The sequence below is a fragment of the Exophiala mesophila genome, assembly GCF_000836275.1.
Source record: "Exophiala mesophila strain CBS 40295 unplaced genomic scaffold supercont1.1, whole genome shotgun sequence".
NCBI lineage: Eukaryota > Fungi > Ascomycota > Eurotiomycetes > Chaetothyriales > Herpotrichiellaceae > Exophiala > Exophiala mesophila.
The window spans coordinates 2,922,144-2,941,598 of NW_015622504.1; the positions used below are offsets into that span (position 1 = coordinate 2,922,144).

General features: G+C 50.5%; 7 protein-coding genes across 7 annotated transcripts; 3 read left to right on the forward strand and 4 right to left on the reverse strand.

Moving 5' to 3' along the window:
• Window positions 1-1,262: 1,262 nt before the first annotated feature.
• Window positions 1,263-3,593, reverse strand: PV10_00927 (uncharacterized protein). Its single transcript, XM_016365070.1, has one exon. The coding sequence runs from the start codon at window positions 2,943-2,945 to the stop codon at window positions 1,740-1,742; it is 1,206 nt and encodes a 401-aa protein (XP_016228719.1). The 5' UTR covers window positions 2,946-3,593; the 3' UTR covers window positions 1,263-1,739.
• Window positions 3,594-4,049: 456 nt separating this feature from the next.
• On the reverse strand, window positions 4,050-6,145 carry PV10_00928 (uncharacterized protein; the record flags this gene model as incomplete). The annotated part of the gene is made up of 5 exons (XM_016365071.1): window positions 4,050-4,599; window positions 4,653-4,927; window positions 4,985-5,102; window positions 5,155-5,510; window positions 5,560-6,145. 5 exons carry the CDS (start codon window positions 6,143-6,145, stop codon window positions 4,216-4,218), a joined length of 1,719 nt encoding a protein of 572 aa, XP_016228720.1. The 3' UTR covers window positions 4,050-4,215.
• A 581-nt stretch (window positions 6,146-6,726) lies between these two features.
• PV10_00929 (uncharacterized protein) lies at window positions 6,727-8,413 on the reverse strand. Its single transcript, XM_016365072.1, has one exon. It carries the CDS (start codon window positions 8,248-8,250, stop codon window positions 6,970-6,972), a length of 1,281 nt encoding a protein of 426 aa, XP_016228721.1. The 5' UTR covers window positions 8,251-8,413; the 3' UTR covers window positions 6,727-6,969.
• A 366-nt stretch (window positions 8,414-8,779) lies between these two features.
• PV10_00930 (uncharacterized protein) lies at window positions 8,780-10,252 on the reverse strand. Its single transcript, XM_016365073.1, has 4 exons — window positions 10,134-10,252; window positions 9,968-10,074; window positions 9,027-9,915; window positions 8,780-8,961 (listed from the first exon to the last, which is right to left on the reverse strand). The coding sequence occupies exons 1-4, from the start codon at window positions 10,222-10,224 to the stop codon at window positions 8,792-8,794; spliced, it is 1,257 nt and encodes a 418-aa protein (XP_016228722.1). The 5' UTR covers window positions 10,225-10,252; the 3' UTR covers window positions 8,780-8,791.
• A 340-nt stretch (window positions 10,253-10,592) lies between these two features.
• On the forward strand, window positions 10,593-12,064 carry PV10_00931 (uncharacterized protein). The gene is made up of 2 exons (XM_016365074.1): window positions 10,593-10,769; window positions 10,895-12,064. The coding sequence occupies exons 1-2, from the start codon at window positions 10,748-10,750 to the stop codon at window positions 11,914-11,916; spliced, it is 1,044 nt and encodes a 347-aa protein (XP_016228723.1). The 5' UTR covers window positions 10,593-10,747; the 3' UTR covers window positions 11,917-12,064.
• Window positions 12,065-12,565: 501 nt separating this feature from the next.
• PV10_00932 (uncharacterized protein) lies at window positions 12,566-15,221 on the forward strand (the record flags this gene model as incomplete). The annotated part of the gene is made up of 4 exons (XM_016365075.1): window positions 12,566-12,768; window positions 12,824-12,990; window positions 13,040-14,105; window positions 14,385-15,221. The coding sequence occupies exons 1-4, from the start codon at window positions 12,727-12,729 to the stop codon at window positions 15,219-15,221; spliced, it is 2,112 nt and encodes a 703-aa protein (XP_016228724.1). The 5' UTR covers window positions 12,566-12,726.
• Window positions 15,222-16,039: 818 nt separating this feature from the next.
• PV10_00933 (uncharacterized protein) lies at window positions 16,040-18,923 on the forward strand. The gene is made up of 4 exons (XM_016365076.1): window positions 16,040-16,387; window positions 16,450-16,481; window positions 16,542-18,297; window positions 18,352-18,923. The coding sequence occupies exons 1-4, from the start codon at window positions 16,313-16,315 to the stop codon at window positions 18,637-18,639; spliced, it is 2,151 nt and encodes a 716-aa protein (XP_016228725.1). The 5' UTR covers window positions 16,040-16,312; the 3' UTR covers window positions 18,640-18,923.
• The last annotated feature ends 532 nt before the right edge of the window (window positions 18,924-19,455 follow it).

Sequence of the window (19,455 nt, forward strand, 5' to 3'; positions counted from 1 at the left end):
TCATGGTGACAACTGCAATTTCTTTAGACCTTGATTCAACTCCATCACCTTGCCCACCCCCGACGGTGACAATAGCATTCATTCCATTAGCCGCTCGCTTCTCCCTAAAGATTTACCTACGAAGTATTCTGCTCCCCGGATCGACCTCCCTTGTTGGTTGACACGGGAATTGGACGTATCTATGTGTACTGAAGATACACATCTCCAACGCAACGCCACATATCAGCCCTTGGGCATCCCCAATGTCCCCAATCTATAACCACTTTTATTGTATCTCCAGCAGGCGTCGATAGTTGAACCGACTTCTGCTTAACCTTTCAGCCTCAGAGTATTCTAGACTTTAGACCTCGTTTCCTGTCCAGCTCGCAAGAACTCAGGTACATTGCGTATGCTAGACATCAGCTGTATGGAATGTCCAATAAGTGGCAAAATCAATCGCGAGTTTGATGTTCCTTAGTAGTGTCCGTGCACCAACCGTGCGCTGCCCCAGGCCGGCCAGGCAAATCAGGAACATCCCCCTAAGTTCGCACTTCAATGTGATTGGATCTGGGGAACTTCCTTCCCTTTCCCCCTTTCCTTATGGATCGTGAGGCGCAGGGTTTGGGCGAGACCACCTTTTCATTGTTCAAGGTTTTCAATTTGCAGACAGAGACTGTCATTGTGAGAGGTCACGAGTCGTGCAAGTTCATAGTATTATGTACAAGATTTTTCCCCACAGCCACAAAATGCTAACTTGACTTGATGCATGACGGCAATGACGGGTAAAAAAATCAGGAGATTCAGGAACCCGCAGGTCTATCTTTGGCAACTCGTTCACCTTGTGGCAACTCCCAAACTGGAAGAAAACGACGAACAAAAGTTGATGATCTCGATCGACAGGAAGGAGCTGTTGAACGAAATTAGTAGTGACATGACAGTTCCCTCCACTAGTTAATACTACGACGTTTTATAATAGTGACAGCTCAGGAAGTGACCATCAGGTTTCACGTTTTCGGCCAACACTTCCGGCTACTTTTTTTTGCGATCACGGTTTAAAAGAGTGAGACCGGTGTTAATATTATCAGGTTTTTTTTGCAGTCAACCCAACACAGTGGAAAGGTTTGCTACCAATAATGATGCTAACGTCGCCGACTGGCAAGCAAATGCTCCACAAACGTCCTGCACCTGCTTTAAATAGCATCGAACATCATACCTACCAACAGGTCTGTATTCGTTCACCAATTATCTTCATAGCTACGTGGTGGTACCTAAGTAACTTACACTATCATGAAAAGTCCTTTATTCGCTTCACTAATTACTTTGGGTATTTGTATGGTCATCCTACCTAGACGCTGTTGCTGTTGCTGTTGCTGTCGTATCTTCGTGACTCGCTAACCAAACCTGGACTATATGCTTACAATACCGAGAGACAGAGAGAAGAGGCGGTGTATAAATCTGCTAGGGAGCATCTGCAAGGCATGCATCAGCTGTCCCCAACCAACCCCATGCCCTCTTCTCAGAGACCTCCTGTCAGTCTATCTTCCTCGCTCTGGCCAAGATAATATTACATCCACCAATTCTCGAATCGACCCCTTCTTCCATTCAGCTAGTGCTCGTGCACAAGGACCATGATAAAATTGGTCCCGCCAAACATGATGTCATCGTCGCATTATGGCTCGTCATATATGGGTGTCGGCAACCCAGTCAGATATCCAAGTTGCTGGGTGGAAAAAAGGTAGGAAATTGAACAAAATTGCACATCACTGGGTATCATCAGGGAGGAAGCCGTAGCTACCCCCGGCACCAGGAGTGCCCACTCCTCTTCTTCGTCGACCTTTGGGTCCCATTAGGCTTGGACCGTCTCTCTCGCCAACGAACTCGACCATCCAGTCTCGAACTTTCTTGACTTTGAAGATCTGAGGATCCTTGGTTGAGGCCGTTCTCAGATTTGACACTGAATAAACACCGCTCGTGTCGTCGTCATCAATTTTCTTGCGGTATAACAAGTCAATCTTAGTCACGTCTCCTTTCAGGCTCTGGCCATGCACCTTGCCGCGGAACGAGCTTAAAGCCACATTCTGCAGTAGGACCACATCACGGGGTCGTATGCCGCGAAGGTTCCTCCGCAGTGCACTCCTGCAGCCTTCAGGTGCCGCATTCGCCCCGTCTTTCCAGTTGACCCTCATCTCCCGTGCCAACCATAATGTGATGCTGAACCCTGTCTTTGTGTCATCCCCGACCACGATCTCGACTAGCTCTGTTTCGCGTGGTTTTCCATATTTGGAACCGGTGATGACAGTCCGCGGAGGTGCGATCGAGAGAACGCCGACAATCAGGTTCACTGTCATCGTCTGTGGCTCGATGGAGGTCAGATAGCGTGCATTGGGGATGTCTTCGAGATCGCTCAAGTGTTTCGGTCGCGGAGCTTGACTAAGCCTCCGTTGCGAGGGACTGCGAATGATTCCAGACCCAGGCCCTGGTGTCTGCGGAAACATCTCTTCACTACTCTCATAGAGTGGGGTCCCCGGCGTATAGTCGGAGAATCCGCTTAGTTGTGAAGATGGAATCGCCTCGTGGATCGCAAAGGAATGGTCGTAGTAGTCTGACAGCGCCTCGGACGTCGTAGAAGACTCCACTGAGCTCCCGGAAGGTTGCGACTCATTGGCACTGATATCGCTACCGGGTGTTTGCGTGCCAATGTATTCATCTGCGCTGAAGAACTCGGCACCACTTCGATCGAGACTATCGACTTGCGGTCGAGGGTCGATATTGAGTTTAGGTAGAATGGGCCGCATCTGGAGTCGTTGAGTGGTTATCTGCCTCCATTGGGCCCCAAGGGCTTTGGGGCTGGGTGAGGACGGCGCTGACGAGGTTTCTATGTGTGAGGATTCGGGGAGAAGTGACTTTTCGCTCCAGTCGAGCTTTGAATGCTCCGGCGCGCCTGCCAGGATAATCATTCGGCTCATGTGTGTAGGAGAATCAGCCTTTGAGGTGCAGGAAAGTTGTGGGAGGTGAAGGTGGTAGTGGTGGTCGGGCGCAAGGACCTTTCCTGCCCAGAGTAGCTTGGGCTCGACCTATCGCGCTGGTCTGACTTGGCGAATGGCCTAGAAAGGATCGGGATCATGCAACAGACATGTAAAAGGAATGTTGCACCAAGAACAATTTGAGGTCTGTGTCTATGGGTGAGAATGCGCGGTACAAAGTCCCGAGGAGATTGAAAAGTCCAAGGGAAAAGGGAACTCGATCGAGTCGATTTTGAGTGACTGGGGATTTTGAGTGACTGGTCAACGGCGGAAGTGGCGGATCACTAGGCCTTTATACGGGTGTTGGGTAGTGAAGTGGGTAGTCGCGGATCTGCCTAGTATTGTGTCCAGGGGTGTTTGGTGTGTGCCTTTTGTCGTATTAAAGTGTCACTAACAAGCGTTGCGAGGGATGAAGGTCGAACTGGTGGGTGACCATGACCCTTGGCGCGTTCAATTGAATCTGGTTCTGGGGTAGGGGGAACTCTGGAGAGAGGGGAGAAGTGAATAGTCGGTGACACGAAGTCGAGACGAGACGTTGGATCCAAAAATTGAAGTTGGTCTCCTGACCTACTAGATAGATGGCTGCCTTGGTATTTGAACAAGAAAATCACGTCAAGGGACGACTTATGGGGAAAAGGGCCATCCATGACGCCCTGATCACTGGCTCATCGGCGCGAGAAACACTGCAGAATTCAGTGCGTTGGAAAATTTGTTGGGATCATTTTGTCTGGGGTAACGCTAATGCCAGGAGCTTGGGCCCTAGCCTAATTTGTCGCCCACCAGCAGCGGCCGGGGTGCCTCTCAAACAAGGACGGCTTGGGCGGTGCTGCTTCGCTATTGGTCTTTGAACCGCTAAAACCTCCGGGCCTCCAGGGCCTTCAAGGCCTCTTGGGCTGCCCTTGGTTGGTCTCGAAAGCCGGACACGGTTAGTGACGTGGGCCAAATTTCACCCAAAGAGCTAAGTGGGCGTCTGACGTGCGGCCGAGGCTCCGGGTCGCAACTGTGCCGTTGCCCGTAGTACGAGATACGATCTAACGTCGCGACCAACGTCCAGGCAGCAAACAAAGAACCGTTGGACACGCGACACCATCATCATGGCTCCATGCTTTGTTACAATCCATATTTAGAAGACACCGTGTCCTGTTGGCTTTGCATGTGATTATGATGGACTTCAGCTGCTCATGCGCGTTCATGGTGGTCGTTGACGTTGCAGCTACTCCCTCCACCTGTCACTGCTCTCACCAAACTCTAACCCCGTGCCGAAAACGCTGGTCAAAGATCTTTTGGTGGTGGGGGTTCCATCAGTGACGTTCCCATACGGTGTGGACGGGTACTCTCCAAAGCAGCTATACTCGAATCTGGCTGTGTTAAGCAAGCCATCAAAGACCTGCAGGATAGTCGATAGTTCACACCAGCCGTCATCTCTTTGCTGGCACTCGGCATAACTCCTGTGCAGTGGTACGGTTCGTTGATTGAGCGAGAGGTGGACATAAGTTGTGGCATTTCCATTTTTGTCATAAAAGTCTGACGTGCTGGTGTTTGTGCCGCTGGGCCTTATCGCTTTCACAGGGTATGGTGCCTTGATAATCTCCCAAACCTGACGACTGTCAGCCTCAATCGTTTCTTTCATTATCGGCCCTAGAATCTCACCATACGAGCCGCAAATGGTGTTACATGCGACACCACCAATTGCTGATCAGCAGGAGGCCCTGTTTCCGGCAACGGTTGTGCAAACTGCTTCAGGCCAAAGGCTGTGATCACGGACATGATGTTGGTATCATGGGAAAAGTCAAAGTATAACGTTTGATTCAATGGGAAGGTCGAATTCATCTCGTCCAGGGTGGTATTGATGTTGGTGGACCCCGCAGGTAGATTTGGGAGTTGACCTTGCAGTCTTTCGTACAGTTCCTCCACCCATCCAATGCCTATATGCAGGTCAGCTCCCCAACACTGCTCAATCCAGAATAGATGGAAGGCCTTACCGACTCCTCTTCCAGTCGGCGAAGCAAAGCCGTTGTTTCCATTGAACTGCAGGTCAATGCTATACTCGAATCCCTGCCACTCCTCGAATGTGAACAACTCACACCAAGCCGAGTAGCCCTTGCCTGGAGTCAGTGACTGCAGTCCTGCATGAACCAAAGTTTCAACTTACAAAAGCAACCGTCTCATAAGGACACAAAGTCTGGGCGTTGTACGAATCTGCCACGGTCCAGTTATAATCTCCAGACATGCTGCGAAATCGTTGCGTGGCATTCGCCAGGTACATGTTCTCCCAAATGAGAGATGCATTGTTGCCACCTTCAGCCCGATATGAATTGCTGTTATTACAGTGCGAGGCGCCGGAAAGAGAGTTGTTCAATCCATCCTGTTCTATAATGATTTCCAAGGTTACATTATTGGTCCAGTCCAGACCAAAGAAGCCAGCCATGAAGTATTCTGCAGATTTTCGCATTCGATCTTGGCTAGTTGTGCGAGCGATGATCTTTGTCGAGGTGTTGTAAAGTTGACCTTGTGTTTTTCAGTATTCTCGGACTCTGCCCCAACCCAGATCACATACCATAGTTATAGTAAAACAAGACCCCGCTGTCGAACAGCTCCTGGTGTCCCCGTGTCACCAGAGTCTCTGCTCCTAGTTGGTATTTCCAATTTTGAAGGAAGCTGAGCTCGCCACTCCATGACGCTGTCTTGTTGGTCGTGAGATGATAGATCTTTTGTCCGAACACAGCCACCGAGGCTGAGCCAGTGGGATACCTAGAACCGTGCCGATGAAGAAGATGAACTTGAGAGATGTTTGACCCGGGAGGTACGGGATATTCATTGACACCGAATCCGACAGGGTTGGGAAAATATGAGCTCAGGTGACCTTGGAGCTGGAAGATGCTGGACCTGTTAGTATTCCCAGAGATGGGCAAGTTTGTCTCGAGCGGCGCATTGGGCACAAAGGAAGCCTCGTGGCCAAACGGCGCAGGATTTGTCTGGGCCAGGAAAGGTGCGATGAGACCTGTAGCAGTCGGACCTGCAAAAATCTCAGGTGTTGTCTGGAAATAATCAGGCACAGTGGCTGATGGCTCCTGCCTGGGTTGGTATAGAACGCCAGCCCAAGCCAGGCTGGCAGTCAGAAGGAGGAGGTTCAAGATGACCATCATCTTAGGATGGTTCGATAACCTGAAGATTAGAAGTCTCGCGAGAGGTCCGGGCAGGCGTTGACACGAACGATGGACATCCTTGAGGTTGTACCCTTATACCTTCCGGCGTTACCTACCAGATTCCCTGCCGTGCCTGCTCAATGCGAGAGTTCGTCGGCAATGACTGAATAATAGATCTCTTCGAATGACGCACGGGCACATGATCACCACCGAACAGGAGCCAAAGCTTTGCACAATGATCCCTGATCTCAATACTGGGATCGGCCAAAGTCTTTGTCATAGGTGATGGAGGAGAAAGAGGGGAACTTGAGTTGTTGTCACATTGAAGACAAGCTTGTCAAGCTTCGGAAATGCAGGTCAAGATGGCTTGTTCGCCCCCTCTTCTAGCCATCCAGTAGGAAAGTACCCGTGCAAGCTGATCTTCTCGAGCAACGCAACGTACCATCCGATGTGATTGTTGTACACTGGCAGCAATAATATTACGTATTACGAGATGAGCCTCTTAACGAAGATCTCAGACTCTGCCCTCTGCAAGATGATTCCTGGCTAGCTTTGGTCTCAAAAGTGACATCCCATTTTCTGCCTATCTACCGTCGAACGAAAATATTGTGACATCGTCCAATGTCGGTGTCTAAGGTATGTGTTGTCCTTTTTGTGACCTGCGACAGGCGTTTTGAACTGCGTTCTGGCCATTTCCCGGTTCTAGCTCTATCATATCGTCACTGCTCCCGCAAACCGACCCGTCAACTCCATGCTTTGGTCAGACGGCGAAAAAGAACGCTCAGAAGGAAAACATGGGGTGCTATAAAAAATAGAAAACTTCAGTCCTCGAACTTGAAGCCTTTGCCGCCGCTAATGTCGATCTGGCCGCCTCGGTAACTGCCACGCTTCTTCTTGTTCTTCTCTTTGGTGAAACCTTTTCCTCGCGTTACGGAAAGATCATTGTACGCCCTGTCGGCATAGTTGTAGCTTTGATAGGCATTGCTGATATGGCTGCCTTCTGTTGCTAACGCCGATAGCTCTGCCAGAGGTGTTGGCTTAGCCCCAGTGTGCTTCCTGGTCGCTGTGGCTGAGGTCTTCGTTTGGACAGTGCGACCATCGGCTAGGAGGACCTTGGACTCAACCGTGGTGACTTCAACCTTGACGTTGTCCCCTTGCACAGTACCAGAGGAGTCAGAGCGATCATCAGAACTATTGGCACTTGAACTGTTAGAGGCAGGCTTTATGATATGGTCTTTATCTTCATCCGCTGAAGATACATCACTGTCGCTTGATTCTTCGCTGCTGTCCCCAGAAGCAACGGATGCGGCGGATGCAGAATCGGAAGCGGAAGAAGTATCCTCGCTTGATGACGAGTCGTCTGAGGATGATGCAGACTGTTCCCTCTTGATCCTTTTTGCCGTGTGATTATCGTCATATGAGTCAGAGTCAGAGTCAGAGTCAGAGGTGGATAACTCGGAAGAACTAGAGTCCGCTTTTCGCTTCAGACTTTTCTTTACCGCATTTGAGGACAAGCTGGTGCTGCGCGAGGTCTTGGTCGATCCAACCTTGGGCTTGGCTTCAGGGAAAGCCTCATCCTCGTCATCAGCGTCGCTGTCACTTGATGAAGCCGAGGCGGACGAGGAAGACGAACTAGAGGAGGAGGATGAGGAGGATGAGGATGATGCTCGAGTCGACCTCTTGATTTGCTGCGACTTCATCTCTCCTTGGCGTGCTATCTCTGCTTCAGACTCGTCGGACGAAGAGTCGTCCTCACTGCTAGATGAAGTAGTTGAATCGCTATTGCTTGAGCCAGAGCTGCCGCTACTGGGTGTTTTGTTCTTCCCAGCTCTTTTAGAAGGCAATTTGGCCTTTTTCTGGTTGTCTTGGCTGCCTGGGGTACCATATCCGCTGTCGTTGTATGTCTCAACGATGTCTTCTAGTTTGACTCCCTTAGACACGAGGTCTGCAGTAGGAGGCCCGGCCGATCGTTGCAACTTCTTGAGCTCTTTGGCAAAAGTCTTCCCCGTAGCGTCCAGATCATGATCCTCAAGGAACTTGGCGATTAGGGACAGGGTTTGCGCAGAGGGTGGCGCCTTGCCCGACTTTTTGCTCTGTTTCATCCTGACTGGAGTGATCTATCTGGTGGAGGTGATGTCAAAGGGAGTTTGTTCGGACAAGGGACGGAGAGGAGACAAATCGATCGCAACGCTTTTAGATTTATGAAGGGCGAATCAACTACAGTTGTAGGATCTTGAGGGTGACAAGGGATGAAGTGAGTCCTGGGGCGGTTTTGAACAAGCGGAAAAAATTATTTCTCCAACAAAGTGAAGGGTGCGACGATCTCCAAGAGAGGGGCCGCGGGCAGAGTTTGCATTGACTTCAGTATGGCCCACCGTATAGATGTTGAGCGGGGCAGGAGACTCACATGTGCATGCTTGTCACACCCGAAAACAGGACTTTATATGCCCAAGAGCCATTTCGGATCAAGCGACGAGAGCATCATGTTGTCGCTGCAAAGAATATTTTCGTTGTCTGGGCTTGGAAGATATCACATCAATTGGGAATGGACAGGTTGGACTCGAACGACGGGGGACACGCAGATTTTTTCGAGGTCTACAAGGCGGTGTACTCGTAATCAGTCTTGGTCAAATCGGATGAGACTCAGAAAGTCTCATCCTCAATATTTATTGCCCTGCGTACAACACTAGGGCTGTTTACGTCCATGTCATATCCAGGGCTTTCTAAACCCTGGGTGAAATCAATTTCTTCATCATAGTCGACTCCTGCTGTTGCCAGGATGTCGTCCATGATCTTCTTCGAAGCCTCTTTCGCTATTTGAAAAGTCAGTCACTCATGTTCAGTCATCCAAGGTCTAAGGGACTTGGTTTCAGCGTACCTGGCGTTTTTAGTAACCGATTCTGTGGGACATGAAATTGCATGGTTTTGGGTGGGCTCTGGTCGTATGGGAAATCTTCATCTAGATCATCATCGTCACTGTCCCAGATTCCGGCTGTTCGAGATGGCGACTGTAATGTTTGCGCTTTGTTTCGGCTCGGTGTGAGAACACTCACTCCAGGTACGCGTGGCTTCCGTTCCGGCGAGGTAAAAATCTCTGGGTGTAGTTCTGGAGGGGCGACTGGGCTCGAAGACATGATAGCATCCATATCGAGGGTTCGGGTTTGTTTCGCTGTCGCAGGTGTTGCACCGACGCGCGAGCTTGTGCCGGTGAATCGATTGCTTGCCAGAGGGGTAGCCTGAACCCTATAATTTCGATCCAACACACGGTGCAGGAGAGGATCCGTCTTTTTGCGAACAGTGGAGGGGCGAGGAATCGACGTTGGCTGGGGAGGAAGAAAGGGAGAAGATTGCGAGGCTGCAATGTCGTTCAGTGCAAAAGTGGCCTTCTCAGGCGTCTCAGGGGGAATAGATGAGGACACATTGGATACGTTCAACGACGTACTGTTGATCTCCTGTCGCAAGGTTTCGTAAGGAGATGGATAGTCGGCAAAGGTTGCCGGTCGACTGCTTTGGGTGGTAGGGGCTCTGGGTGTGCTATGCGATGGTGAGACGGATAAATTCGACAAGTCGAGATCCTGGATTGAACTGGTCGAGATATGCTGTGCCGAAGGCGTCTCATACGACTCTGATGTCTCAAGATCCGTCCGACTCACTGTCGCAGTCGATTCATCGGTGGCTGTGACATCAGTATGTTCGTCCTGAGAGGGTTGTTCTTCATATCCCGATAGCGAAACATTGGCACTGGATTCGAAAAACTGTTTCCAAAACTTTTAGGCGGTCTTAGCAGGCATCCCAGGATATCTCGGAGGGTGTGCCTACTTTGGAACCTTCCCACACATCTCTGGAGTGCGCAGTATACTCCTCAACAACTGGTAAGATGCTGGAAGTGACAATGCGATGTGCACGGCTGAAGTTGTGATCAATTTCTGCAATGCCACATGGTCAGGTACAATGTCAAAGCAGCTGCCTCAGGCCCATTGATTACCTTGCAATGTCAGAGTGATTGACTGCTCGAGCCTTTCTAGTTCTTCTGTCAAGGTCAAAGCCCTGCTTTGGGATGTGGGTTCGCGAGACATCCTCACAAAATACTGTGCAGCGCGTGTACAATGGAGTTTGCGACTCTATGCTGCCATAGGGAGACACCCAACACGCGTCAAAATTGCCCGGATTCACGATATTGGAAAAAACACGCGTGCCACAACCAAGAACTTTAACTAAGTGGGGGAAAGAGGAAAGACGCACCGCCACTGCGGGGGACTCGACGGAGTACGGACTTCCGGTATCCTTAGGCGTATGCATAGACGCCTGGCTGCCCCTCGGGCCCTTGCGGTCTGTCACTCTGGGCGTTTTCAGGCTCTTGTGGCGCAGCCTCTCTCCACCTTTTGCCGATACAAGGACTGGCAAGTCGATTTAAGTCGCCGCCTGTCATACTGACCTCGTATATCACTTCTCGATCGCCTCAAACAGGCTGACAGATTTCGATCTTGTATTACTCCCACGCCTACAAATCCTGACTCGGACCTTCCTTTCTCGTTGGCCCACAGGCCTGCTGTCGTTGACTTCCACAAGTTCGACAGGAGCTTACTCGCATCAGCCAAAATGCCGGCTCCTCTTGCACGAGGTCTGTGCTCCAATCCCTTACATCATCGTCCTTGTCGTTCAAAGGAGCAATCTGCTTATCTTTCGCTTGCTCCCCATGATAATTGCTTGGTGGCTTGATTTTGCTGACAATGGCTCCTCCTTTAGGCATCATAATCACAGTGAGCGTGCTGGTAGCCGCTAGCCTCGCAGCCTACGAGAATCCTCAGGTCCGGGCATGGGTGCAAAGAACGAGACACAAGATTGCCATGGGCCTACACTCGCTTGGAGACGAGATAGGCCCCAATCCACAACCACAACCTCGGTCGACCGATATCTCCATGCACGAGGACAAAAGCGAAGTCGCCGAAGCACGCCGACAACGAGCACGAATGGAAATCATGGAACGTGGGCGTTTGAATGAAGAGCGACGGAAAAAGAGAAGGTTGGGATCTCAGAGCACAGCAACTTCACCAAGTTTTGATACGCTGGTCGATGACAGTGGTCACCTAAGACCTATGGATCATGAAGAGTACAATCCCAATGGAACTAGCACTGCCATAGACACACAAGGAGGAATGAGCGAAATGCGACAGAGATCTGGGGAGTCCCACACAGTTCAGCCACCATTCTCGCATGACAGCAACCCGAATTTGTTACGAGCAGAACCTGAGTCGACCTCTTTGCATCTGGGAAGCACGCCCTCTGAATCAAGATATGAGCGTGAAATGCGCGAGGCTTGGAACATACCACTCTCTGTCAGAAATATTCAAATACCGCCAAGCCATGGGTCTGAGAGCCTTGTTGACCTCACGCCAACTACAGACGAATTTCCTGATCCTGATTATTCAATTCCGACCGCTGAGCATCTACGTGCACGACTTCAACAATCAGACTACTTCTCGGCTGTTGCGTCTGAGAACTCACACACTGTGGCCAGCCGTTCAGAATCACCGGTTTATAGATCTTTAGGTCACAGAGAGGCTCGCCTTGACAATATTTTCGACCGCTCGGGGGACCGCACCCCACCAGCAGCCATGACGCCGAGCTTGGCGGGGAGTGTGAGCGACATACATGCAAGTGAAGCTGAAGACAGTTCGGATGATCTCCTGAGTGATATTGGAGATGGTATTCGAACACCTGGGAGTACCTGGACCGATGTAGATAGTACAATCAGTGGGGATAGGTGATATTGTGATAGAACAAGAGTATCGGCTACTCTTCTGGCATTGGATGCAAATTTCTGGGGATCTGGCGTGGTGTTATGGCGCCAGGGTTGACCTTCTAGGATCCGACGATGTTTATTGATAGCAACACGAAACAACATCTTGATTCAACCACTTTATTCATCGTTGAGTTGTCAATTACATCTAGGATGCCACGCTTCCTTCTTCATCTGGAGCAATATTCGCCTTCAACTGACATCATATCTGCAGTTTCCCTCCCTCTTGGTTTAGACTGATTGAGGATGCACTGTGCAGCTAGGCAGTGACCTCTGCGTCTTCACGCTCCATGGTAACCCTTGACGAGGATGACCGATCACCCGGCAAGTGGCAAGCGACTACCACCAGCCTTCACTGCGGATTGCACCTTCCTCGCCCCATCCTTTCTCTGTCCTTCACGTCACCTCATTTCGCCTCTCTGCCAGCCTTCAGACTCTGGTTTGAGACCACGCACTTCAATGCACATATTCTATGATCAGGGGAGAGAGGACACGGCCTGGTTTCTCTCCACCAAGGTCTTATCATTTCTACCTGCAACACCGTCCACGCCTCACACGCAAGAAAGCGCACCCACCACACAGCTCTGACAGCATTTCATCCCTTTCGTGAGACTTGCGCCCTCAGGAACAACAGTGGAACCCTGTCGATCAACACGACCCCATACAACTCAAGACTCCTGCTCTCCATCGTCACTCCATTTCTCAATCATTCTTCCCAGAGGAGTTCTAATCTCACTCCACAACCCATCAGAGGGCTGCTACGCTAAGTCTACGCAAGATGGACTCGGACTATGAAACAGGCCCTTGGTCTGTATCTGATGTTAGTTCTCGGCTCCCTTTCGTGTTTTCGATGCCCCTGACATGACTGTCGTTAGATAGTTGCCATCTCACTAATTGGCCCCCTGATGATCGCAGCGTTCGTTGAGTCTTTCCTATGGGTAGCAGCATTCTGTTATTGCCTTGGAAAGGCCTACAAGAAGGCAGATCATTGGTCGCAGAAACTGCTCGCTGCCGTTGGCGCTGTGCTTTTCTGCACCTTGAGGTTAGCGGACGCCCTCTTTTCTGGAAACAACTAACGTCTATTTTTGCAGGGGCGTATTCCTTCCCGTCATGATTGTCACATTGCCGCTGCCAAACCGAATAACACAATACTTCCCGCGTATCTTGTCAGACTTCCTTATGAAGTTCGCTTTCTATACATTTGCCCTCCTCCTCATTGTCCCCTGGCTGCTCTGCGTCTACCGCATCGTCGTGGTCCCTCTCGGGCGCAAGAAAAGAATCAAATACCTGCTCAAGGAACGGTCAGCTCCCAAGATTGTCGTGGTGATGCCCGTGTACAAAGAACCTCCTGATACCTTGTGGACAGCGATCAATTCGGTGGTCGACTCGGACTACCCCAAGTCGTGTATTCATGTATTTGTCTCGTTCGATGGAGACAACATTGATGAGCTCTACTTGAAAACGGCCGAGCGTTTAGGCATCCCGATCACCTTGAGAGAGTTTCCACAATCAATTGATGTGGCGTACAATGGTGTCCGGATCACCCTATCAAGATTTTCCCACGGAGGAAAGCGACATTGTCAGAAAGCGACATTCCTGCTGATCGATAAGATTTACAAACGATACCTTCAACAGAAAGATGATCTGTTCATATTATATATCGACTCTGACTGCATTCTGGACCCAGTCTGCATCCAGAACTTCATGTACGATATGGAATTGAAACCCGGTAACAAGCACGAGATGCTTGCAATGACGGGAGTCATCACATGTCGAACGGACAAGAATACATTCCTAACTATCATGCAAGATATGGAATATCTTCATGGTCAGCTGTTTGAACGCTCTGTGGAATCAGCTTGTGGTGCGGTAACGTGCCTACCCGGAGCATTGACGCTGCTTCGATTCTCGGCCTTCCGCAACATGGCTCGATTCTACTTCTCCGACCGGACCGAGGAGTGCGAAGACTTATTCGACTATGCAAAAACACATCTTGGTGAGGACAGGTGGTTGACTCATTTGTTCATGCTGGGAGCGAAAGGGCCGTTTCAGATTCAACTGAGCACGAGCGCATTTTGCAAAACGGAGGCTGTTCAGAGCTTTCGGGCATTGATCAAACAAAGACGACGCTGGTTCCTGGGCTTCATCACAAATGAAGTATGCATGTTGACAGATGCACGTTTGTGGAGAAAATACCCCTTTCTGTGTTTGCTCCGGTTCATGACAATCACGATCAGGACTACGGCATTACTGCTTCTCATTACACTTGTTTCGTTGTGTTCCACCGCTAGCGAGGTTCAGCGCCTACCTTGGGAGTTCATGTGTATTTCATGTGGACTCAACTGGGCACTGATGCTTTATTTTGCAATCAAATTGCACAGATGGAAGTCAATTCTGTACCCTCTGATGTTCACCATCAGTCCATTCCTGAACTAGATATTCATGGTATATGGAATTCTCACCGCGGGCCAGAGAACATGGGGTGGACCAAGAGCAGATGCCGGAGCTGCAGATTTCAAGACGACACCACAGCAAGCGATTGAGCATGCCATTGAGACCGGGGACGATCTCAATGTGGTGCCGGAAACATTCAAGCCGGCCATGGAAAGTCGGCGAAGGCGGACTCGGCCATCAGCCCTGCACCCGTCTTCGAGTGTAGAAGGGCGTTTCGTGCCCGCTGAGCCAGGACCAAGCCACCTGTGGGAGAAAGCCATGTCATCACCAACGCCATCCGAGACAGAAATGGGATTCAACCGACGATGGGAGCATCATTCGCTAGATATGAGCGACTCGGAAGGCATATCTATACATACACCGCAGCGTATTGGGAGCTTTTCAGCAGACGAGCGGGGGTTGGGCTTCCAGTCTGATGGGCAGTATGAGCACGAAACGCCTCAGAGAAGCCCACAAAAGGCACGGGCCCATAGGCCCCGAAGAAGTACAATGTCGGCGCCTTCGGCATATCGAGCTCCAAGAGAACTCACTTTGGGGACAGCAGCGAGGCAAAGGACACTTTCTTTGGGAACACCCGATCCGACAGAGCTGTCCCGGCATCTGAACGCACTTGCTACACAACAGAATCTCATCGACAGCCGCCTCGCCGCAGCACAACGAAGTCCGCTGGGCCGGATTAGTCCGTTGACGGTGGTGGCTGTCGATGACGGCCTCTCCAGACTGCGTGATACAGAGGGAAATTTGGATGGTCAAGAGAGGACTGAAGCCCCAGTTGGTGGCAGTTGGAGGAGATGGTCCAAGCAGAAGAAGAGGGAGTGAGAAAGGGTTGTCTTTGGGATGATATGAATGTGCGGCGTCTCAGGCTTTTGAAACACGACAAGGACGTTTCAACGACATTGATATTTACAGCCATTAAGGATGATTCAGCGTACATAGCGAGTAGCATTATCAGTAGCCTGAGTTGCGGGCATGAGTATCAGAATATCACATCTGTACTATCAACAATTTCTTAAGTGCCGCTTTTCTGCAGGACGCAGTGGTGCCGAGGATTTGATTGTCAGTGTCATGATGCAACCAACACGCCGAACCATGATTTAATGGGCCCAGGGAGCGAGTGTGTTGTCATGACAAAGAGCCGACACCAACAGTTGATCGTGGCGTGGAAAGCCGATGATACTGTTGGTGGTTCTTTTTCAAAAGGCGGCGAGGTCTCGGTGGCCTGCCCCTTAGGTACCAATAATGCTGTAAGGGAAGCAGCGGCTCGGGTGTGTCCAGAGCCCCAAAACTGCCATTAGAAATGCCAAGCCTAGGATTCGTTGGGTGTGGAGCCCAAAGAGCCCAAGCCTGACATGAGTGTGGCCAGTCATTGTTAGTGGTTGTTAGTGGTGGCATTGTGCCCAGGTTGTGAAGGCCCTGCGGCCCAGCCCAAGACCAGTCCGGCGAGGCCAAGGGGCCTGAGCCCTGAGCCTTGAGCCTTAGAGCCCGAGCCCTACAGGCCTTGTCACCTACCAAAAATTAACGTAAGGAGGGAGGATTATTGTGAGTGAATCTTCTCGAACTTGCCAGCACAGGCTCATCGACCCACCCAAAAGTCGTCAGGCCAGTGAACTGTGAAGCCTGTGATTCACAACCCGCCACAAATACAACGGAAAAAGGCTATTGCAATTTTTGGGTGACGGTATTTTCTGGCTGTGCCTATCGCAACTTCGCGGTCATCAGAAATCTCCCTTGTGCTTCCCAATTCTCTGTTACCTTCAAGATCTCCCTAGAATCACCAGAACCTCCCCATTTCGATATCTCCATCCTACGTCTTGCTGTTGCTGTGATCTCTTCTGCACTCCCCAGAAGAGATCTATCATCGCAGAACCCAACCCTTCCGCCCCACCCCAACCTCTGTCCAAACCCTCGCCATGAGTGTCGTTGGCATTGATTTCGGTGCTCAGAGCACAAAGATTGGTGTTGCTCGTAACAAAGGCATTGATATTGTAAGTATCCGTCCGCGACTGCGACCGTTCTTGTGCTACGACCCTTCTAACATGGTGTTTAGATCACAAATGAAACTTCCAATCGCCAGACACCGTAAGTTCACAATTTTCCCTCCCGCGGTCCTTATTGATGACAACTAACATCAAACTCCAGATCTCTTGTCGGATTCGGTCCCAAATCGAGATACCTCGGAGAAGCCGCCAAAACCCAAGAGATCTCCAATCTCAAAAACACAATCAGTTCCCTCAAGAGACTAGCTGGCCGAACCATCAGCGACCCAGAGGTTGCCATTGAACAAGAATTCATCACTGCACCTTTGGTCGACGTCAATGGACAGGTTGGCGCCGAGGTCACATATCGAGGCGAGAAACAAAAGTTCTCCGCCGTCCAACTCATCGCCATGTATTTGGGCAAGATCCGGGACACCGCAAGCAAAGAGTTACGGCTACCAGTCGCCGATGTGGTGATTGGAGTCCCTCCATGGTTTACTGATGTGCAACGACGAGCCATCGTCGACGCTTCCGAAGTGGCCAACTTGAAGACTCTCCGTCTTATCAATGACAACACTGCTATCGCCCTGGGCTACGGTATCACCAAGTCTGACCTGCCTGAAGGTGATGCCAAACCTCGCCGAGTTGTCTTTGTCGATATCGGATATAGCGACTACACCGCCTCTGTCGTCGAATTCAAGAAAGGTGAACTTGCTGTCAAGTCCACGGCCTTTGACCGACATCTCGGTGGACGCAACTTTGACAAAGCCTTGGTTGACCACTTTGCCGCCGAATTTAAGGAGAAATTCAAGATTGACATCACTACAAATGCCAAAGCAAGCACTCGAGTGGCTGCAGCGGCCGAGAAGCTCAAAAAGATCTTGTCTGCCAATGCACAAGCACCCCTGAGCATTGAATCTGTCATGGACGACAAGGATGTGCGAGCGATGCTGAAGCGTGAGGAATTCGAAGAACTCATCAAGCCCTACATCGACCGCATCACAATTCCACTCGAACAGGCTTTGGCTGAAGCCAAACTCAAGGTGGAGGACATCGATGCGATTGAAATGGTGGGTGGTTCCACTCGTATCCCCATCATCAAAGAGCGGATCAGCAAGTTCTTTGGCAAGGCCCTGTCATACACTCTCAACCAGGACGAGGCGATCGCTCGTGGCTGTGCCTTTTCGTGCGCGATCCTGTCTCCCGTGTTCCGTGTACGAGACTTCTCCGTTCATGATATTGTCACATATCCAATTGAGTTTATCTGGGAACAGTCACCGGATATTCCGGATGAAGACACTAGCCTGACAGTATTCAACAAAGGAAACGTCATGCCATCCACCAAGATCTTGACCTTCTACCGGAAGCAGCCATTCGACCTAGAGGCCCGCTACGCCAAGCCAGATCAACTCCCTGGCAAGTTCAACCCGTGGATCGGTCGATTCTCAGTCAAGGGTGTTAAGGCTGATGACAAGGACGACTTTATGGTATGCAAACTGAAAGCTCGTCTCAACCTCCACGGCATCCTGAACGTCGAATCTGGATACTACGTCGAAGATGTCGAAGTCGAAGAGCCCGAACCCGAGCCAAAGAAGGAAGGCGATGCCATGGACACCGACCAGGCCAACGGGTCAGCTGAAGCCAAGCCCAAGTTGCGCAAGGTCAAGAAGCAAGTCCGTAAAGGAGACCTACAGCTCGTGGCTGGCACAGCTTCTTTGGACGAGGGTGCCAAGAGCGGACTGATCGAGTTGGAGCAACAGATGTTCATGGAAGATAAGCTCGTGACAGACACCGAAGACAAGAAGAACGAACTCGAAGCTTACATCTACGAACTCCGTGGCAAGATTGACGATTTGTACGCGGAATTCGCCAGCGACGAAGAAAAGGACAAGATCCGCGACAAGCTAGAAAAGACCGAGGTAAGTTGGCTTTATCCCAATCCATTAAGAAATTTATTCTGACGTTGGTAACAGGACTGGCTCTATGACGAGGGTGACGATGCAACCAAAGCACAATATGTCGCCAAGTTTGACGAGATTCGGTTCGTTGCCGGCCCGGTGGTTCAGCGGTATCTCGACAAGATTGAGGCCGAGCGCGCTGCTGTAAGAAAAGCGGAAGAAGAGCTGGCCGCAAAGAGAAAGGCAGAAGCGGATGCAAAGAAGAAGGCTGAGGAAGAGGCCAAGAAAGCAGCGGAACCTCAAGACACAGAAATGAAGGATGCCGACAGCGCGGTTAAACCTGATGGTGTAGAGGAGAAGTAAAGGCACATATGGGCACGTTGTTGATGGGACGGTCTATCTGTTTGAAGGCATGGAGAGGAGTGACCAGCGACGGCGAAAACGACAATGAATGGGAGCATTAGATAGAACGGGTCTTGATGACTAAGGTATGCGTGCAAATTGCAAGCAGCGAGAGTCTTTTCACGATGGATATGTTGTGCAATGCATAGCGAATGAATTGAGAGTTCGGTGGGCCAAAGAAATATTGGTAGTCGATCAAATTCAGGTAGCTAGAAACGCGAATGATACAGTTCAGAACCTCGAGATTGGAAGTTGTGATCTTGATCAGATGAGTATGATGGACGATCAGAGATTAGCGATCAGTGATCAGCGTATCTGGTAGATGAACACCGTACGAGAGTCCGCATAGGTACTGGGGATTCCGTGGAGACTGTGATACCGTGGTCTCCAGACTGGAAAAGTCATGGCCGGGGTTTGGCCGGTTAAGGAAAGCCTTTCGAGAAGGTAAGCCGCAGTGGGCCGTAAGACTCAAGGTTCGGCCTAACCGTTAAAAGAAGGTTTACCGATATGTAACCGAGTCACAGATGTCAGTGTATCATGCACTAACAACCAACGCCGAGGAGCTCAATGTGCGTGGACATCTAGGCACCACTGGTTGAAAGGTTATCCATGGTAGAACGCCAAAGAAGGTGCTTAGAAGTGAGGACCAAGTGTTATTGACTCTGTTGTGATCAGTAACAACACATCTGTTCAAAGTAACTAGATTTCATTGTACAATGGAGAATTTCTATTTTGTAATCAACCAGAGATTTCTGAGTGGCGGAGAGAGCCGGAAGT

Bases quoted from the DNA above. Each gene is read 5' to 3' on its own strand.
- PV10_00927 (XM_016365070.1), bottom strand. From the start codon at position 2,945: ATGAGCCGAATGATTATCCTGGCAGGCGCGCCGGAGCATTCAAAGCTC.
- PV10_00929 (XM_016365072.1), bottom strand. From the start codon at position 8,250: ATGAAACAGAGCAAAAAGTCGGGCAAGGCGCCACCCTCTGCGCAAACC.
- PV10_00930 (XM_016365073.1), bottom strand. From the start codon at position 10,224: ATGTCTCGCGAACCCACATCCCAAAGCAGGGCTTTGACCTTGACAGAA. The intron at 9,916-9,967 runs GTAGGCACACCC...ACCGCCTAAAAG, and splicing joins ATGTGTGGGAAGGTTCCAAA to TTTTGGAAACAGTTTTTCGA. The intron at 8,962-9,026 runs GTACGCTGAAAC...CTTTTCAAATAG, and splicing joins TCGGTTACTAAAAACGCCAG to CGAAAGAGGCTTCGAAGAAG.
- PV10_00931 (XM_016365074.1), top strand. From the start codon at position 10,748: ATGCCGGCTCCTCTTGCACGAG. The intron at 10,770-10,894 runs GTCTGTGCTCCA...CTCCTCCTTTAG, and splicing joins GCCGGCTCCTCTTGCACGAG to GCATCATAATCACAGTGAGC.
- PV10_00933 (XM_016365076.1), top strand. From the start codon at position 16,313: ATGAGTGTCGTTGGCATTGATTTCGGTGCTCAGAGCACAAAGATTGGT. The intron at 16,388-16,449 runs GTAAGTATCCGT...CATGGTGTTTAG, and splicing joins GTAACAAAGGCATTGATATT to ATCACAAATGAAACTTCCAA. The intron at 18,298-18,351 runs GTAAGTTGGCTT...CGTTGGTAACAG, and splicing joins ACAAGCTAGAAAAGACCGAG to GACTGGCTCTATGACGAGGG.